The sequence below is a fragment of the Centrocercus urophasianus genome, unplaced genomic scaffold (genome assembly GCF_019232065.1).
Source record: "Centrocercus urophasianus isolate 14NV4802_14NV808 unplaced genomic scaffold, USGS_Curo_1.0 seq_17, whole genome shotgun sequence".
NCBI lineage: Eukaryota > Metazoa > Chordata > Aves > Galliformes > Phasianidae > Centrocercus > Centrocercus urophasianus.
The window spans coordinates 5,138,875-5,158,592 of record NW_024884722.1 but is presented as its reverse complement, the minus strand read 5'-3'; the positions used below and the strand labels follow the sequence as shown (position 1 = coordinate 5,158,592).

Sequence of the window (19,718 nt, the reverse complement as noted above, 5' to 3'; positions counted from 1 at the left end):
AATAATTTAAAAAAATGGAACATTCTATTTACTTCCAATTTGGTCCCTTTTTTTTTTGCTGTTGTTATTGCACCACTGAGCTGTACTGCTGCAATTGTTAGCATCACCTTGTCAAGTATTTCAAGTCCCATCTCTTTCTATTAATGACATGGAAAAACATTCCAGGTCTATCTAATCAAGTAGTCTCAAGCAGTGATATTCCACAGGCAGCTGAGACAGGACTGCAAAGAACAGAAACAGCATTTGTTAATGCTGATACAGCTTCAACTGCACTCCTGCCAGCCAAAGTGTGTGCTGACATGTCATTTTGTGGAAGCCCTATGTGCCAAGATTTCCCTGGGGCTCGGGGTGGCAGCCAGACAGGACAGCCAACTTGCAGATGGACCTGGGCTTCCTTCAGAAAAATACACGCAGAGCCACACTTGTTGCAGCCACGCTCCAGTAAGGAAATGATCAACTGACACTGCTGGAATCTGTATTGCAAAGAGAAAGGAGAGCCCCTATGCATTTCTCATCCAGCCTCAGCACATCCTACTGACAGCACTTTCAGCACACCGAGCTCCACAGCCAGTATTGCCAAAGTATCCCTGGAGCAGCCTCTCTGTGACCACTTTACCCAGTTAGCAGTGAAATGAGTCCTGCCTGAGACATGAGAGGGTGGGTAACACTTCCCCTTCCCTGTCCTGACCCAATGTACTGCTGCTTTTCTCAGCTAACCTTTTTCCAGTTTGTACAGCTGTGTAAAAAGTGAAAAAGTAACACAGAAATGCAAGGAAGCAATGTTTTTTGCTTACAAGTACTTTATCTTTGTAAAAGCTAAAGAAAAGTAGTGTAGAAGCATAGGCATAATGGTACCTGTTCCTCATGCTTGGCCTACACCATTCGGCATGCTGGTCACTGTTTCCTTGAGGAAATGCCCTGTCATTCACCGATTCAAATGCACAGCTCAAGACCACGAACAATAGTGGGGGAAGGGACAACTGCTGGCCGTTTTGTAGCAGTTCTCACATGCAGTCTGCTTAGGAAGCCGAGCACTATGTGCTTTATAATGTCAGCTTTCAAAGCAATTTTAATGAGTGTTCTTACATATAGTGATGCTCTCAAGTTCTAGGTATGCTAAGATCAAAGCAATACCGAATGCCTTTAATAATAAACAGAGCCATTTTAGTTTGATATTTTAACCTAACTGCATTTACTGCCTACAGAAAGATCAACAAGTGGTTTTTTTTTCCCCTTAAATCTAATGAACTGTTAGCCTCCTTTATTTGCAGCAGTAGCTATTGACATCCCTACACGTTATTCCACCAGGAACCAGGAGAGGGTGCTGTTAAATGTGGCTATTATTTCACTTATCCAGAGAATGGAGGTCTGTAAAACATACTTTCTTCCTTCACCATCCAAAACACTTTAGTGTTGGGTACTTTTTAGCTCCTAACTGAAACTGATTTGCCACTCCAAGCAGCCAGGATATGAGGTGAAGCTGTACTGATGAAAGACATCTTCCACTTGTTTATAACAAAGCTTCTGCTGCACCATGACCAGAAGTCGCGAAGCGCTATGTGTGCTTGTATGGTGACACTGTAAAGATACCTCGAGTTGCAGCCTTGCAGTCTAGCAGCTGCAATTAAAAGCAAAGGAACACTCTAGGCCCTTGGACGTGAGCTGTGCTAGATTGGAAACAAGAGACCTGCCTGTGGGACAGGATAAAGAACACTATGACACAAGCCACTGTTCTGGCATACTAGCAGGATGATATCTCACAAAACATGTTGAATTTGTAAGGCTTGCTGCTCTGTTTTTAGGGTGGGGAAAAAAAAAAAACACAAGATTGTTCTCCTCTCCCTGTACCAGAGACCTAACTGGGTCTGAACCCAGATGCAAATGCTCCTCATTTAAGTCCATCTGAACCTTCAGTAAAATACAAGTGGGTTTTCAGTCTTTATCTAAAACTCTCAACATCCAACTTGAAGCAAACATAAAGAAAGACATGTCATAAAAACAAATAAATAGGAGGTGAAGGTACAAACATATTCTGTTTGAGTGATTTTCTGCTACATGCTGAAACACTTGACCCCAAAATGGAATCCAGTGTCGCCCTCTTGTATCTTTTGAGAAAAAAGCATTCTGCTAGGGACAAGGGAACATCAGCAAGTGTTTAACAGAGAATGAAAGCAGAAAATGGGATAACTATAGAGCTTGAACTGATCTTGGCTCAAACTGCTTTCAAAATAAAACAGCAATCAGTGCACAGGTTTAGTATACTTGTAGAATATTTTAATGTTTAGCAGAGAAACACACATTAAGGAAGAGTTTTAGACGTGTGATCAGGCAGCTTTTTGTGCTTACATCTTCAGCATAAATTCTATGAATAAAAGTAGACCTTTCCTGTCTTTAACCTCTAAATAAAGCAGTAATCAATACTCACAGCATGAGGTTCAACACAAAGTTTACAGTTATTACTGGAACACAGGATTTACTCATAGTGAAGCGTTTTCTTTTGTCTGTGCACTTTGTTATATGTCTCTTTGAGAAATACATATATTTCACAAAGTTGGATCAGTGATTACATCATCAGGAACCAATAACATTCTCCATGTACATAAGTGCTGCAATTACAGACAGCGCTTGCACTGTTTTTCTCCATTTGTTCTCTTAATGAGCAATATAGTCCATCTACTCAGTACAAATTTGATTTCTGCAACTCTAGTTGCTGCTTCTTTAACAAAAAAAAAAAAACCCCACAGTGGGACACCACAACTCTTGGAAAGACAGACAATGGGCAACAAACTTTTCACTGCTGAGGCAAAAGAGAAATACAAAGATTAAGAGTTTTGTGGATTTAGGTATATTATCTTTAAAACATCACAGACACTGAAATAAACATCACAGGCATTGGAGTGCTGCTAAAAAAACTCACTTATATTAGCGTAGCTTTTGGCTGGTAGCAGAATAGAGCACCTTTGTGTCTGCTCCCACATAGCATTTGCTGTTACCAAGCAAATAATACAGTACATGAAAGTGAACGTATTGCAAAGGAAAGAGCTGTTTATGAGCAGTTACATACACGTATGTTCTCTTGATGCCCTACCATTGTTCATACAACCTCTGGTTTAATTTATTGTTATTATTTTAAAACTTGGTCGTCAAAGACTTTTCTCTGTTAATTGTGCATTTTTAAAATCAATATGATTTAAAATGAATCTCCTGCACATCCCTGTGATGAATGTGGTGAGAATTCATTCTGCACTTTCCCTATGAAGGTCCCCACCCTACATTTTCCTACATCACACAGACTTCTGCCATAATTACTGGGAAGAGACAAATCTTAGCTCCTAAATGTGTTTGAGCAGCCCACTCCCAAGGACTTAATTGCATCAGAAGTTCCATCCCTTGCAGTGGAAGGGGTTAAGAGTTCATCGTGATAGTCAATTTTCAAAAGAGGTGATCCTGAGATTACAAATAGTTGGCAAGTCCAGAACTGGACAGTTGCAGTTCCTAAGCTGCATTAAAACAAAGGATCCATGCACATACTCACTTCATTCCTATTCAGCAAAACATTGAAATACAACAGAAGTATGAGAACAGACAACACTGAAAGTGCCCGAAGCAAGAGTATGACTTCACTTTTAAATCCTCTGGGAGCATAAAAGGTAATTTTTATGCAATTTTCATCTTAAAACGTGCATATAGGGGGAGTTCTATCATTTCCTTTTTAAAATTTAATTTCCTAAGAATGAACAGGCTGTTTAGCTCTGAGAAGAATCAGAAGTTCCATTCCTGCTCTTAAACATGAGACAGACCCCCAGAAACCATTTTCATTACACATAACCTTCAAGAATGGAACAGAGTTAAGCGAAGTCATAATCAAGTCCATGAAAAGAATCTGTATCCTCAAAATCTACAGCCCAAACCTAGTTTTAAAAACACTGATAGTGAAAGCAATGTGTGACATTTACAATCTTCCCAACAAAAATAACAAAACTATATGAAAACCTAACTGTGCAATCTGACTAGCCAGTACATAAACAGAAGATCAAGACAAGCAGTGCAAAAAATGAAAGAGTAAATAATGAAAGTGAAACAGAGATAGTCTATACATTTACACTCATAAATACAGCTTGTAGCTATTTCTGCTTTTCCAATTGTAATTGCAATTTAGTAACACTGGCAAGTTGACTTTAGTAGAAAGATTTTAATAAAACCAAGTCAGACTTGTTGGCTGGCCCTCTGGAGAATGACTGTTGTCACACTGCAGGACTGAGGTGGCTAGGAAAACACAGCTGCTTTCTAGTACTGGCACCTGATGCTGATGTGACAGACAACTGAGCTGACATGCAGGACGTGCTGAACTGGGAGTATCCGAAGTGGGATCTCAACTGTCAAATTTCCCAATGGCTGTTAGGAGTTTCTCAGAGATTCCATCTATTTAAGAACTTTGGTTCCAAAGGTAGCATAGGTTCCATTCTGTGAAGAAGGATTGTCTACAGCAAAAACAGTGTAGGAATTTAAGAAAAACAGAAATGAAAATCATGACCAGGAAATTGTTATGATTTGTAACTAAAGGCAAAGCAAAGCATCTATCTCTTTGAAAGAAAAAGTGACATTTTAAGAGAGGAGTCAGATTGGATTCTATTGATCCTAACCCTAAAAGATGCTGTCCCTCAATTTTGGTTTCCTATGAACGATTCATTCACAAAATAACTTAAAACATACTCCTCAACAGTTGCTCCCAACAACATGGAAAGTAAAAGCCAGGCACAAATAAGAAACGGAAGGCAAACATTTAAAAACAACAACAACCTCACATGGATGACAAAAGACCCTACCTCCTACCTCCCGTTTCTTTGCATCACGATGCTCCACAAAAAAAAAAAAATAAAAAAAAATAAAAAATTGAAAGCTCAACTTATGAAATATTGAATGCAATTCATACTGTGGAGGAATAGCTCAGCCTTTTAGCTAGGAAACAGTCTTTCGATAGGTGCTTGGTTACTTGCTGTCTTGCAAAAACAATTAGTCATTCAAGCAATTAAGAAGGTAAGTATTTCCTAAAAAGGTTTGGAACTTTTCAAGCCCTAAATGCAACTGCTTATAAACCTAGACTGTTCCTGAGTGTAATGTAATTATTATATTGCCTCTCCTAATGAGACCCATTGTATCATGTGTTGTAAATTCTCGATGCTCTTTTAGCTGCAGTCTGAGCTTCTGATGAATTCTCCTCTTGCTCCTCGGACTTCTTATGGTTTAGGAATATGTCTGACTTTAAGAAGCGGCTGTAGCTGTCGTATTTCATGAGATTGAATATCTGGTGAGAGGAGATAAAAATACAAAAAACAATTAAAACTACATTTTACTAAAAAAACTAACTACATTTTACTAAAAAACTAAACTCATTAAAACTACATTTTAAATTAAAAGGACAGTATATGAATTTACTTTGTTGTTGTTCTGTTAGTAAAGCTAGTACTGCAGTTACTAAAGTCATGACACTGACTGCACGGAACAAACAAGACTGTAGGTTCCACAGTCACTGCTTTGCAATAATGTCTGGATTAGTTTAAGAATCAGATTACAGTTTTCATGACAGCCAACTGAAAACCTATCCAGAGGAATGAAGCAGAGCTGAAGAAAGACAGGTATCTTTTATGTACTGTTCTAACTGCATTAGTCCGTTACACATGCAGAGCACTGAGAGAATTGAAAACCTGCCCATCTTTCTACAGCCAGCATACATCCAGCCTGGAAGCACAGCCTGAAAACAGCTTTTTTCTTTCAGGGCCCAAGTTCAGGCCCATGCATCTGCTTTCTCTTCTATTTGCACCTATTTCAGACAAAAAAGATAGAACTCATTTGGAGTTTTCTAGGAAAAAAAAAAAAGGCTTTGGAGAAGAGGATGGAATCTGGTCAGTGCTAAAATTGGCGCTATATTTTGCTTGGTCTTAAAACAACAGGGAAGAAAAAAAGAAAACCTCAAAACTATAACCAAGGCAACAGTGAAGTCTACACTTTGCCTCCCTGAGCCATCATTCATGACTCACTACATTTTATTGTCCCAAAGTAACCAAATTTCCAGGAGGAATTTCTGGATTCTGGCCTGCATGTTTGGATAAATTACGCATGGATAACTGGAGATTTACCTTTACAGGCCTCGTTTCTAGCTGAAAGTACAACTGGATAATACAATTGTTTGAAAGGAAAAATAAATCTCAAATGACATTTTTTATTTTTCCCCCCACATCCTCAAGGAACTTGAACAGACACAGAGACAAGCAAACAGAACTTTACTTTTCCTGTCAGTCCTGGAACATGCTCCATCCAAAATAAAGGACAAAAAATACTTCACTAACCATGACTTGTTTATCTATTCAAATATTTAAGTTTACATTTCAAACTGTGGCAGTCTTGAAGACTGAAAAATGATCCCAAAACACCTTGATATTGACCTAAATTAATAAAGATAAACGAGGTCGCATTACAATTCCTAGAGCTGGCTCAATTCCATAGATATTTAGCCTAGGGATGGCTAAATATTTATGTTTATCAAATCGGCTTGCAGGAAAAAAAATTTGTGAGGAAGACACTGTCTGTTAAAATGTCCTAAGTCAGCAAGAGCACTGCAGGATCAAGATCTTCTCTGAATACCCCTAGAACTGGTAAGGCAAATACACAGAACAGATAAGATTTTATAACCACACATATTCAGCAAAAGCTGAATTCTCTGTTTCCTCCCTTGCTGTCATCACCTCTGTAGAGCAGGCACATCTACCCTGCAAGTATTTTGACATCTACGCATTTCTACGAACCACTTCAACACCATTCAGAAGCAACAACAGCCTCCAAGCTGTACATTCAAGGCTACCCTGCTGCAAACAGAAGCAACACCCATTTAAATCACTAGGTCTGCAGGAGAACCGAAGTGCTGGTTACCATCCATGTCAGAAACCAAACGAGCTCCAGATGAAAAGTCAGAGCTTCTACATTCTGGCTTTTTATACTTCATACACTGCCTGTAGTAGTTGACAGTAGTTCTTCAGAGATCACATTTCATGTGTGTACATACGTATATATATGTATATATTTATACACACACATAACTTCACAGGAATCAAAAACAAGAGAATAACATAACTCTTCCTGAACTGTCATCTAACAGCAAAAACCAGAAGCTTCATGCACTGGAAACCTGCAACAGTCCAAGTGTTCTGCATTCTGGTTTTCACATTTCCCACACTAGTGGGGCTCTTCTATCACTGGGCTAGCATACTTTCAGTCCTGAGCTGACTAACCCCTGGCTGCTGACACGCACATTCATTCGTAAAGCTGGAAAACATTCTAACTCTGGTAGCCTGTCCAGCCACACTCATAATCATGTAATCACTTAGCCTGGTCTGCAGTGCTTAGACTTGCCAGAGTACTATCTCTCCCTTTTCCCAAGTCAGAAGTTCTTCCATGAAAAATGTTGCTTTTTTACGTAGAAATTGAGCTGCAGACATTTCCACTGCTAATGACTAGGAATCTGCCTGGAAAACAGCAGCCTTTGATCCTCCCTCACTTCTACTTCGGTCCTCCTCCTCGGTCAGTCGATCACTTTAGTGACAGAGCCAGCACCCTGCTAACACCATCAGTGCCCAATGTTGAAATCAGGGTACCGTTTCTCCACAAAAAAGCCCCCAAAAAGTAACAAAGAGCCAAATGGAACATCAGGTAGTCCTGATGGTACAGTAATTAAAAACAGTGCAAGTGCTGGAAAGCTGCAGATAAGAACAACTCACTTCACAACCTGTGATTTAAAGTAAGCTAACAACTAAGAAAATTTACCACCTGCAATACAATACAATTTCTACCAGACCTCCCAAGTTCTGTAGGAAAATACAAAGCAGATGCCAACTCCTCTTCTAAGCTTTGTGTGTTTCAGAAGAGGAGGCTTTTCAGAAAATTTCATTATATTCACATCAATATAAATACCAAAACAAAGCAAAGAGAAGAATCTTGAGCTCTCAAGGAAACCAGTGGCAACTACAGAAACAAACATCAGCTGTGACTCAGCACAAGAGAATACACAGGAAAACGCAGGCACAGTCACTGGGTGATTCTCAAGCTACCGGCAGAAGAACCCAGGAACGAATTTCATCCACTTTTCCAGGAAAGTCCTGAATGCAATTCACGTGGCTGCACTGAGTCCCCTTGCCAACGGACCCTACCAAGACCTGAGGCACGCTGTCTGTGTTGGCAACTCTACAAAGGAAGGGAATCAATTCCATGCCTACTGATTTTCGTTTCAACCTAGGAGCCAAATTGCTAATTCAATCCATGTCACTGGTGGCAGCAGTAGGCAGAATCCTAACTTTCCTATATCAAATTGTGATTAAACCAGCGTCCATTAAAAGCAGACAATAGCTAAGGCATATGCAAGTAGAAGAAATCTTTACCTGATCCTGCAGCTTCTGAAACATTAGAGGATGAGGTGTCTCCAAAATTGTCTCGTTCAAACGCGACTGCCCTTCAACATTGACCTGGGAGGAAGCTTTACTTGACAGGAAAGTCATGTATATTTCTTTTGCTTTCTCTCGCATCTGCAAAAGGACACATTTATTTAAAGAATTATGAACTATGGAAATATTCACCATATTTGTTAAACTTTCATTGCGTACTGTACCTTACTTATTGAGATTCACATCTTAAAAACAAAACAGCCTGAGTTTAGAAGGAAACAAAACAGAAGTACATACCTATTTGTACTGGAGAAAAACCTCTCTGCATGCCAACTCCTGCCCTGACACTAGTGGAAGGTGGAGGTATTCAGCACTTAAGTTAAACAGCAGCTGTGATGTTGAAATCTGGCTAAAATCGTGTTAATCAGTGTAAAATTGCACATAATTACCAATGAGGCCCTGTCTTCATTACTTAAAAAAATATTTTTATTAGCAGATAATTGGGATGTGCAAAAACCTGGAGGGAAAAACCATACTGTGGAAACTTACTCTCACTGCTAGGCAAAACTAAGCAAATTAGTACATAATGCATGCTGCTTCTAGATAACCTTGTAATACAGCTTACATGCATTGCCATGACTGTGTTTTTACTTCAGGGCAGTTCACATGCAACACAGTGTACAAGATCAAAAGAAACACAACTATTTTTTGGCCAACAGTAAAGAGAAGACTCCTAAGAGGCCCTGAAAGCTGATAAATACGGGTAGGTGTTACTTGCATAAAGCAGTCTGCCCTGATTTCAGCAGTCTTCTCTTGCTAAATCAGTAACTGATAACATTTTGACCATAACTACCATTATCCCTAAAGTTCAAAGCAATCTACAAGTTGCCAAAATCCTTTGAAATTAAATGCAAGCCCATCAGATAAGAGAAAGCCAGGAAGAATACTGCCAAATAAGCCTTGCTGCAGCATTCTGAGTTCTGCATGCTGAAAGCAAAGCCTGCTGAACAGCAGGTGCAGTACGATAATTAGCAGTAGGTACCTATCAGTAATCCCCATTACATTTAGCACGCGACTGTCTCTAGGCAGCAGGAAGTAAAGGACTATCTTTGGCAGGAAGTGAGCTTGAAGAAGGAAGCGCTTAAGCCCTTGCCCATGAACAAGTCGTGGAATTTCTTTAATGTTTTACAGCTGAGAATCAACATTTGGTGATAATTAGAAGAAAAGCAACACGTGTTTGACAATTTGTAATGCTTAAGAGTTAACTCTCTTTCTGCTGAAAACGGACACATTTTTCAGGACTCCTTCTTAGAACAGATTGTTCACCTGGTGAATGCATTATTTTATCTCAGGTGCACTAGGTCACAATTAATTGCTTTATAAAAGTCCTTGATCTTGTCAGTTTCACAGATCAGGGGACACTGGGTAAACCAGGTCTGTTCTAAATGAGCAATTAATAGATCAGAAGTGTGGCCTTTTTAACTTCAGCTAGGTGAGCACCACAGAGAAAGAGCAAAGAAAGGCCTGAAGAGAAACGTGAGAGAAAAGAGAAGTACTGTGAGGAAGTTAGAGAACATGGGGGGAACAAGGAGACTGTGTGGGAGGCTGGTGAAATGGGGTGGATTTCTGGATTTTGTGAGGAAGAGTGACAAAGGAAGGAAGTGAAAGCACTGTGGTGGAGAGGACTGATGTCACTGGAGAGGCACGGGAGAGCTGAAACATTACAGTACTGCAGAAACATGGTAGTGCACAACTGAGCTCTACAGGTTCTGCTTCCCGTGGAACAACTGTTAAGCTACATCTATGTTCCAGCAGTCAAGCATCAGTTTAACAAAGACTAGAAAAATAAATGAATTTACAGTTAAAGCTGCCAGTAGGTTTCTACATTCCCCAAATGACACTCAGGGAAAGCCAGGTTCAAGCAGAGGAGAAAGTAATGTTACCAGTTCAATGGGTGGAATTCTTTGTTCTGCATTAGCCTGAAATTAATGCCTCCACACAGAGGACTTTACTCTGAATTATAAACACTTAGGCTGGGACCTTCCTCACAGGTGGCTATTAAGGCATTCTGGCAGTTCCCACTTAAAACCGTGTGCTTGCCCCAGCATCCATGCCAGGACCCATTTGGAAAACAAAGTACTGTCTACAGAAACCCCCTTCAATATCCAAATGGATGCGACGTTATTTCCCACTTCCTTTCTCAAGGTCAAATTCAGCTCTCAAGCACATGCGGTTCCCAAATGAGGTGGATGGAAGTCCCAGAACTCGTCAGAACAGACTCCAGCCATTAGCAGCTGTGTAGTGTGACCCAGTCCTGTACAACTGCTGCCACATTCCACACAAGTAGCAGCAGAAGGAACTGCTGGATATGAATAGAATCGTAGAAACATTTAGGTTGGAAAAGACCTTCAACATCATAAAGTCCAACATTCGTATTTGTTCTGATGGCCTCCACAAAACTTCTTGATGTATTTAGGTGAATTTCTGCAATATTTGAAAAGATTCATTATAGGAAATGTAATTTTTAAAGCCCAGTTGCAAGAGAAGAAACGTAGTGCAATGGACATGTTTTTTGTTTTGTTAACAATCACAAATGCAACAAGCACGTGACTAACCCAAATAAAATATTTAAACATCATTCATTTATTGCCACCACTCCTGTTTCAATAATTAAACGTGTCCTAAAATGAGGATCATATTGGTGGCAGCAGAGCTTGCTATTTACAAGTAAACTTGGCATAATTCCTCCCCAGTCTTCACTAAAATTTACATTTCCATTTTAACTGAAGAAAACAAGAAGTTTTTTTTCTTTTCCCTGTGAATTACAGAGATATTTCCTGAGCTGAGAGTAACAGTTTGTGCTTCCACACTACAGCAGGCTGAATGCAGTTCACCCAAAGACTTGCCTAGGCAAGTACTGCTGCCTGGCTGCAGATAATGAAAATCTCCCCTGAATTCTGAAATATGCATGCATTTTGTATTAGCTCGCCAGAACGGGAAAACCAACACGGAATGGTATGGTCTGACCCCCACTCCCACCTTCTTCTGAGTTCCTATCACTAGTCTAGAGCCAATACAACAGTCAAGAGCCAAGCTACTCCTTGCCAGCACTCCCTCTGGTTCCCTGTCAAGCAATCCAGGCTGCACAATGGCTCACATTCACTCTCACTCACTGAGCCCAGCACCTCACTGGGACACAGCCTGTGCAAATCCAAAGTGCATAGCAGGGACAGCAAGAGCACGAGGCACAACAGATTATTAATGCACTGATCTTTGTGCAAGTTCCAAGACTAAGAAAAAAAAACATGTTCTTGTCAAGTAATGCAGAGTTTATTTTATGCTTCAAAAATAGAACTGATTTAATCCAGGTTAAACTGAAATCTGCTTCATCTGACCAAAATCTGAGCTTATGTGAGCTAGCTTCTGCGGTAAGCCACTTCTAATGAGAAGCAGGTTATAAAAATAGGTGAGCTGTTTTCAGAATACTTAGCCCTCATAAGATGGATACAAAGCAATTTCTGCAAGTCACTTTCAGAAATGCATTCAAGCTTACTGCTCTCATAAACAGTGCTAGGATTTGTACTTACAGTGCTTTTTCTAGCCATGTAAGTTATCTAATCATTGCCACCTGTAAACAACAGCTACAAAAACTTCTTGCGAGTCTGTGTCATTCCAAAGCACATTTATTACACCTGCTTGTAATAGTTTTGCCATACCAGACTCCAATCATTATTTGCTGTACACTGCAATGATTAGTACTGATTAATTAAGCTGAATGGAAAGGAATCAAGTCTCTGCCCATTCATTTGACAATGCATTCAAGTACTTGCTAAGCTACTATCTGCATATGGCAGTTTACCATTTGCTATACTGGCATCTACGATCCTGTAATAGCTGAAAAGATGGAAACGATTTAGCAAGGGAAAATACTATTACAATCCATTTGCAAAATGTGGAACCTTACAAGAGGATCTTCCATTTTCATTTTAAAATCCACTCTGACAGCTTCATACCCCTTGGCAAGGACATTGTGTGATGTACAAAAAATAAAAGCCAATAAAAATCTGCCCTGATTAAAAAAAAAAAAAAGATAATAAAAAAAATCTCCAAAACCTTTTTAGAAACAAAACATGGAACATATCTTAGGCCTGACCCTCCAGGCTTCAAAGCAGAACTGAAAGCAGAATCTGTGCTCCTGCTGGAACTAATGTACGCAGAGATCCTCGCAGTGGAAAAAAGTGACTGCAGTGGACAGTTAAAACATCTCCAATGTAACATTTGTTACTAGAAAACTACAGCTTTCACTAAAATGTAAATGTTCTGTGGTCATATGTCCCTGTGAATAAATATTTAAACAAAATCTAAATGGTTCTTCACTTCCTTTTGCTTTGGTAATTTGAGAAAGCATTCCATTTTGGTATTGTAAAACAGTTTGTGCTCTTTCTTGTTTTTACATTTCTGTATTAAGAGCAGTGTTGTATATTTTCATGCAACAGCCATCAGGCTTTACAACGTTGTAAATTAGACATCTTTAAGCATGATGCAGTGTTACTGAATTCAACCTCTTGCTATTCCAAAGCAACAATGAAATGTTCAGTTTTCCTAACGGGAAACTTGACAACTTCAGCATTTTGTTTCGATTTGAAATAAAACCAACTTTGTTTCCAAACAATTCCAGCAGGACAATTTCAGTGCCATTCCTTCAAATACGTGTATCTGCACTCGTAAGAAGCACGTTCAGCAACCTCCATCTCTGCTACAGAGCCCTTGCAGATGAGTAGAATTTATTTAGGAAGCATACCTGTTTTTTTCCCTGTGTTTTCTTAAATTCTTCACACGCTAACCAGAACAAAACATTTTCTTCGCTGAATTCTTTCTTTAAGAACTCCTAGGGAAAAAGAAAAGTCAACAGATGTTAGAACCCAATTCCTCCATTGTTTTTCTCTCTTCCTGTTACAGCTATTCAAACAAGATGCTGCTTGTGGCTGGTTTTATCATGGCACGAGTTTCCGTAACACTGGGTAACAAAACCACTGCACAGTGCATCAAACCACCAACAAACAGCATTTTCAGCTCTTTAAAAGCACATTCCAGGAGAAGCTCTGCCTCAGAGCTTATCAGTAACTCACAGGAAGGCTTCCTCCATCTGCCTTAAGTAACATGAGTAATTTTTTAGTAAAAGGAAATCTGAAAATGTATAAATTCATTAGCAGGTGAGTACAGTGATCTATTTTAACGAGAGCAACAGCTCACTTGAGATTCCTGTTCTGTCTGTGTCTGATTTACTAATGAGTAAAATCTCTAGAAACAGCGGTTTCCAAATATGAAAACCAGAGGCAATAAATTTACTCAAGCAACTAAAGCAGAAGATGTATTTGCAGTCTCTAAACAGTGTTTAGACAAAGCACATCCCCCAAAAGCACAGCATATTTTAAAATCAGAGGGGAAAAGTGCATTAAATTAATATATAAAAAGCAGCCACTGAAATATTTATGGCTCCAAGACTTTCAGTTTTCAGAGTTAGAAAATAGAGATTAAGCAATGCGAAAAACTAAACGGCGCTGAGAAATTTTTATAAGAATTCTAAATCACAGTAATTGCAGTGCTTTGTAATTCTGATTTAATTGCTTTTCAAACCAGTGTGAGATGAAATAATTTTATCCCGGGCTTTTTATCAGTGCTCGGTCCAGCAAAGCCATACTTGACCGCTGGTCCTTATTCACACAGCTGATCCCCCTGACTTTGGCAAAAAGGCCACATTAAGGCTGCATTCCAAGCTGAATGAGCCCCGGTCTGTAGCCAAATTAAAGGGATTTTCTTTATTCAGTACAGCTGCTGCTGCACACATCAGAGCTCCACAGAGCAGTCAGGCTCAGGGACAGTTTGTAGCTGCTTAAGTAAGGGCAACACACTGGAACAGAGTGTGGGACTGGTCCTCAGTAACTAACAGTGCTTGGCAAGAGAGATCAATTGCTCCAGGGTTGTGGTTTATCTATCAGTAACTTGTTAATCTGTGCAATAGCTGACTGATCCAATTAGAAAGATGCGACCAAACATCTTCTGTACGCCTCACAAGAGCAAGCAATTCACCACAGCAGCAGCTCAGCAAATGCCACAGCTGTACCTGTGCCACCCCTGCTCAGGGGATGTAATGACAAGGCTGCAAGCTGTACCTACAGCACTGCACATCTGCACCGTTTGCGTTGAGGCTCATTCCTCTTTAAATCCTAATGTTAGCGTATGTAAATATTCATAGGTAATATAGCAACCCTAAATCGTTTAACTCCTTCTGGATCTTCAAGGAGGTTCTCCAGTGATGTAGCCCATTCTGAGGTTCCTTTCAAGCTCTGGCGGCTGCTGCTTGGGTGACCCTCGCTGTCATTTATCTCTGGAAAAATGGAGAAAAGCACCATCTTTGTTAGAGGTGATTAATACCACAGGCATTTCTTCCCCGCTCCCCTGTGCGCCTTCGGATTACAGCTGCTCTCTTTAAAGAAAACACCATAAAACTGAAAATAAACACACGCACGTATTGGAATTCTTCTTTGCATCTGAAGAGGGAAAAAGGTCTCGCAGCCAGATGATTCATGAGCACATCAGTGGGCACCCTCACTGCTTTGGAGGGTTCAAGCACCTTTTGCACGCGGAACACAATGACCGCAGTCTGGCCAGCAAAAGCATCGTGTGCCTTGTTCTGCAGGCAGTGACATCGGCCGTATAATCAAATCCTGGTCAGCCACACGCATTAAATTCATTTTTAAGAAAAGAATCACTGCAAGGGAATGGCAAGAAACAAAATGAGAAAGAAACACAATGCTTTGTTGAGAGAACAAGTCTAACACGTTAACTTACTCTAATGGGAGGAAAGACAGCTGACAGAAGAGCTTCATTCCAGCTGAGTCAACCTGCACGTGGGCACGCAGTAGCTGAGTGGCTGCTCTGTTTGCTTCTTTCTTTTCAAGTCCCCTGAAATTCTGTTTTTTTAAGGTGAGCTGGGCTGAACCCACAACTTCTCCGTCAGCCAGGCAGCACCCAGCCAGGGCAGACAGCACGCACTTCTGCATATTTCTATCCCAGGGATAGAAAGTACATCACATTCAAGGCTGGCGATGCCAAAAAGTTGTTTGCTGGCTACGCATCAGAAGACCTATTACTTGGGAAGACTCCAGGAATTTTACTGCTGATCTGAAAAACTCTAAAATACACACAAAGAGCTTGGCCTTCTTTCCTCTTACACTCGCAGTGTCTGTGGAAGGCAGCAGAAGTGCAGGCCACGAAGAATCAGTCACTATTTGGGATTCCCACACACCAAACAGATGCATAAAGCTCCGACGGTAATCAGTACAGCTGCCATTTGTTTTCATCACCCCTTTATTTCTTCCTACCAGCTTACTGGAAATAAAGATCTTAGTAACTTCTGCTTATGTTCCCATAAAAACCCTCCCTCCCCCCTGAAACGAAACCTCATCAAGTATCTCCAAGAGCTATCTATGCAGAGCTATACTATCAGATGTCCTTTTCAGCTGGTAGCTATGCTTAAAACCCTACAGAATACTGGCAGTTCAGCAAAGCCGTACTGAGACCTGGAGAATCTCTTCCTAACTGCAAGAAGGACCACTGTTTTCAATGAACTAAAATCTCCCATTTCCACTCGATAGGATTCCATACGAGAGAAATTACAAAGCTGCAAAAGAGGGAATCTTTCTGGAGGCACAGAGCCTACGTCCCTGCCCCTAACACTGAAATCTACACGCAAACCCCAAGTCAATACATATACATGCATATACAACAACTGAGCTCATGGGCACTGCAAGATAAACATCTCACGTGCAGATCCTGTCTCCTCTTTGTCAGTCACAGTCTCCTTCTATGATACGTTTACGACTCCGATCAGGAATTTCCGACGTGACTGCAAGTCTCCACGCCTGCATACAAAGGTTCAGGATACAAGCCAAAGAGGCTTATCCTGCAGGTAAGAGCTGAAGCAGATCTGCCTCTGAAGCAGCAAGTACCTACAGCCCTGCATAGGAAAAGCAACTGCTCACCCACCCAGAGCCCACTGGCTAACGCTTGGAGGTCAGGCCCTGAGGGTTATCCCTAACCCACCACAGCAGGCTTAGAACACGACACAACGGCACAGTGAATTACCTGCTCCTCAGTTTCACCCTCCCTCAAGCAAAAGAATGTGGTTCTCGATTATCACTTGCAGAATTCATTTTAGGAATGTGACTCGAAGTATCTGTGCATCAGTTGTAAAACCTGTGACATCTCGGTGAGAACAGTGAGGACATTGAGCAGCACACAGCTGGCTCCTCTTACAGTCACTCTCACCTGCAACCAGCATGGCAGCACCGTGCACAGGTGCTGACAGCCTGAAGAACCAGGCCATTCCTTTATTAAATATGTAATTTAGCATGGAATGTGCAGGAGTGGGGTTTTGTTTCTAGTGTTCCCTTTCCAGCCGATATTTAGGCAGCTTTTAATGATGACTAACCCATTGGAAAAACATGTATTCCAGTGAGCCAATGCAACGCAGGGAAGCATGCCATGAGAACCTCAAAACATTTTCTGGTCAGGAGGCTGGAGCAAGTGCTCTCATGCACCCAGGACACTGCTGGCCTGCTTTCCTCTGGCTGCTCTCCCTCTTTTCTCATCTGACCAAGGCAGCTCTCTATTTCCCTCAACCACTCTCACTCCCAGCTCATACAGCACAACCCAACCCCACCCGCTTACGTTCCCCCATCATCTTTACCCAAAACCTGTGATCTTCTCCACTTCTACCACCTCCTCCAGCTTCAGCAGAGAAAATTTAGGCTCTGAAAGGAAGGGCCTCCACAACACCCTTTCCACCGAGCTCTTATCTACAGGATGCTGTTTCTCAGTCTGCACTCTCACCTAACGAGCTCCGTGCAACCCCAGAGCCCTGCTGTGCTGCTCATGGGCTGCGATCCCTTTGCTCGTTCCCTGCCTGGGGCATCAATGCAGGCAGCTCCTCAGCACAGCGCTGTGTGCAGCCCCAGGGACACGTGCCATCAGCCCACCCCCAACAGCCCAGCCCAACACACCGCCGGCAGCCACCAGGCCACAGCACAAGCAGCCCAAGCGCTCCCCTCAGGCTGAGCACCACTGAAAACAGCAACATCCTTTTCCCTTCAGCACAGTCCGAAGCAGGCTGCACATGGCTCGTGACAGGAGGAAACACCTTGAGATGTTTATAAACATATTAGAAGTGCTGGAGATTTTATTACACCCCATCAAATGAAGTTTAGAATACAGAAGCATAGCCCAGCTAGGATCGTTTCCCCGCTCCACATACGAGTTTCATTTAGAAAATTTAATGCATTATTTCTAAAATTTTTTAAGACTTTAGAGGATGAAGGAAAGGTTTTCCCCACAATAATTGCCACGTTCATAAGGTTTTACTAAATTACCTTAAAAATGATACCTCCTCTGAAGGACAGCTTTTATGCAGATAACTTTCTTCTGCTAACATCATCTGATGATAACATGACACGATGCACACACAGAATAATGAGCTCAATGCCAATATTTAATATCCCAACAGCACATGTTAGCACGGCCACTCAGGTGAGAGAGGCTGGCACTGCTGTTACTGAGAACTGGAATGCACGTGATAAACAAATGCACTGACTGCATTCCTTGTTTCTTAATGCCATAGGAAAACACTCACTGTCTGTTAAACAGATGAGAAACTAAGAAGCAGAAAGCCAGCCAACCACATGAAGAACACAGCTCAGCCTCCGCCAAAGCAAACTTTGCACCGAGCATCCAGCCATTCTGCTGTGCACAACAGCCAGCTGCTGCACCAACACAGCAAATGATAAAGTGCTTATCTTAACCGCACTGCTAGTTTAGAGAAGAAGCCCACGCTAAGCTAGCAAGCAGGCAGTCAGCCGGACAGCTACGTCAGGGAAGAATCTGACAGAAGCAGTTTTTCCCTATCACACAACAATACTGTCACATTAAGCTGCGGATAAAGGCTCATTGTAAGGGGCAGATGTAACGCCAAGTGCAGCGCTAACAACACTGCAACTGCCAGTTGAAACAGAGCATCAAAAACGGCCAGCAGCTGCATTCATCAAACGCAGGCAGGAAAATATGCGACTCACGACATGAACTCACAGCTCTGGCCCTGGCTTTCAACAACAAAACACGTGGAAACCCAAACCGCTGGAGATGCGGAGACACAGCTGAGCCGGGGCGCTGCCCTGCACGAGCACCGCGCGCCGTGCCAGCTTCCGAGCAGCAGCACCACAGCGTGCGGCGCACACCTGCCTGCTGCAACGGGCCCCGCGGCAGGGCTGCGGGCACACCGCACGACAGAAGCGCCACGAGCACCACGCGTTAGCTGTACAACATGGGGAGAACGCTTCTCAGCGTCTCACAGCCTTCCAGAAGAACTCCCGTACGCACCACGCGTGCTTCTCTCCCTTTTCACCGGGATGCTTCACGAAGCTGAGACCTTCGTTACTCGTTAAAACCCCTCGGCACCACGTCTTCTCCTGTGCTCACCGCAGTCCTACCAGCTGCGGCCGTCAGTCTGGAATTAATGATCCCAACTTATGAAACACAAGGCAGCCCGGCCAGGCGCCCGCCGAGGGCGAGCTGCTCCACGAGCCGGCTGCGGGCGGGTCCTGCACGGCGAGGCGAGGCGCGGCGCGGCCCAACGTCCTCTTTCGACAGCCGGATTCCACTTTTAACTATAAGGAAGGAAGCGAAGGGGACGCTCTGCTTTTGGAGCATCTCTGGGAGCGCTCGCCAGGCGCGTCCCTCGGATCACCGCCACGCTGACAAACGCCGCGTTCGGCTTTTCTTGGAAAGACCGCGGCTGCCGCCCGCACGCCCGCCGTTCCCCGGCAGATCCCCGCTTCGTGCCCTCCAGCCCCGCCGTCCGGCGGCTTGCAGCCCGCCCTCCCCTCGCGGGCTCGCAGCTCTCTACAGGCGGAGCGCCCGAGCCCTCCCGACCGCGCCGCCTCAGACGAGGTCCCGCTCCGTGCTCGCGAAGCCCCGCTCGGCCCGCGTTCGGCGGGGCCGCCCGCTCTCTCACGGCGCCCACCGGCGGGAAGCGCTCCGGCCCCGCCCGCTCGCGCTTTCCGGGCCCGGGCGCGACGGCCCGCGAGGCTCCGGATCGCTCTCCGCGCTTACCTGACGGCGGGCGCTTCCTGCTGAGGCGGCTCACGGCGCGGTTGAACATCTCTCGGGGCGGCCGCGCGGCCCCGCGCTGCCCGGAGCTGGAGGGCGGCCGCGCCTGCCCCGCCCCGACCG

General features: G+C 42.9%; 1 protein-coding gene across 2 annotated transcripts; it reads right to left on the bottom strand.

Annotated features, from left to right (window-relative positions):
• Window positions 1-2,257: 2,257 nt before the first annotated feature.
• On the bottom strand, window positions 2,258-19,680 carry RGS10 (regulator of G protein signaling 10). Of its 2 annotated transcripts, none has more exons than XM_042818583.1 (5): window positions 19,599-19,680; window positions 14,702-14,820; window positions 13,234-13,320; window positions 8,430-8,573; window positions 2,258-5,305 (listed from the first exon to the last, which is right to left on the bottom strand). In XM_042818583.1, exons 1-5 carry the CDS (start codon window positions 19,645-19,647, stop codon window positions 5,159-5,161), a joined length of 546 nt encoding a protein of 181 aa, XP_042674517.1. In that variant the 5' UTR covers window positions 19,648-19,680; the 3' UTR covers window positions 2,258-5,158. The 2 variants fall into 2 exon arrangements, with proteins under 2 accessions (XP_042674517.1, XP_042674518.1); XM_042818584.1 differs by lacking the exon at window positions 19,599-19,680 and adding an exon at window positions 14,962-15,268.
• Window positions 19,681-19,718: the final 38 nt, after the last annotated feature.

Excerpts from the sequence above, each read along its gene's own strand:
- RGS10 (XM_042818583.1), bottom strand. The coding sequence starts at position 19,647 with ATGTTCAACCGCGCCGTGAGCCGCCTCAGCAGGAAGCGCCCGCCGTCA. Across the intron at positions 14,821-19,598 it reads CAGGAAGCGCCCGCCGTCAG|AGATAAATGACAGCGAGGGT; the intron begins GTAAGCGCGGAG and ends CCATTTTTCCAG. Across the intron at positions 13,321-14,701 it reads AAGGAGTTAAACGATTTAGG|GAGTTCTTAAAGAAAGAATT; the intron begins GTTGCTATATTA and ends CTTTTTCCCTAG.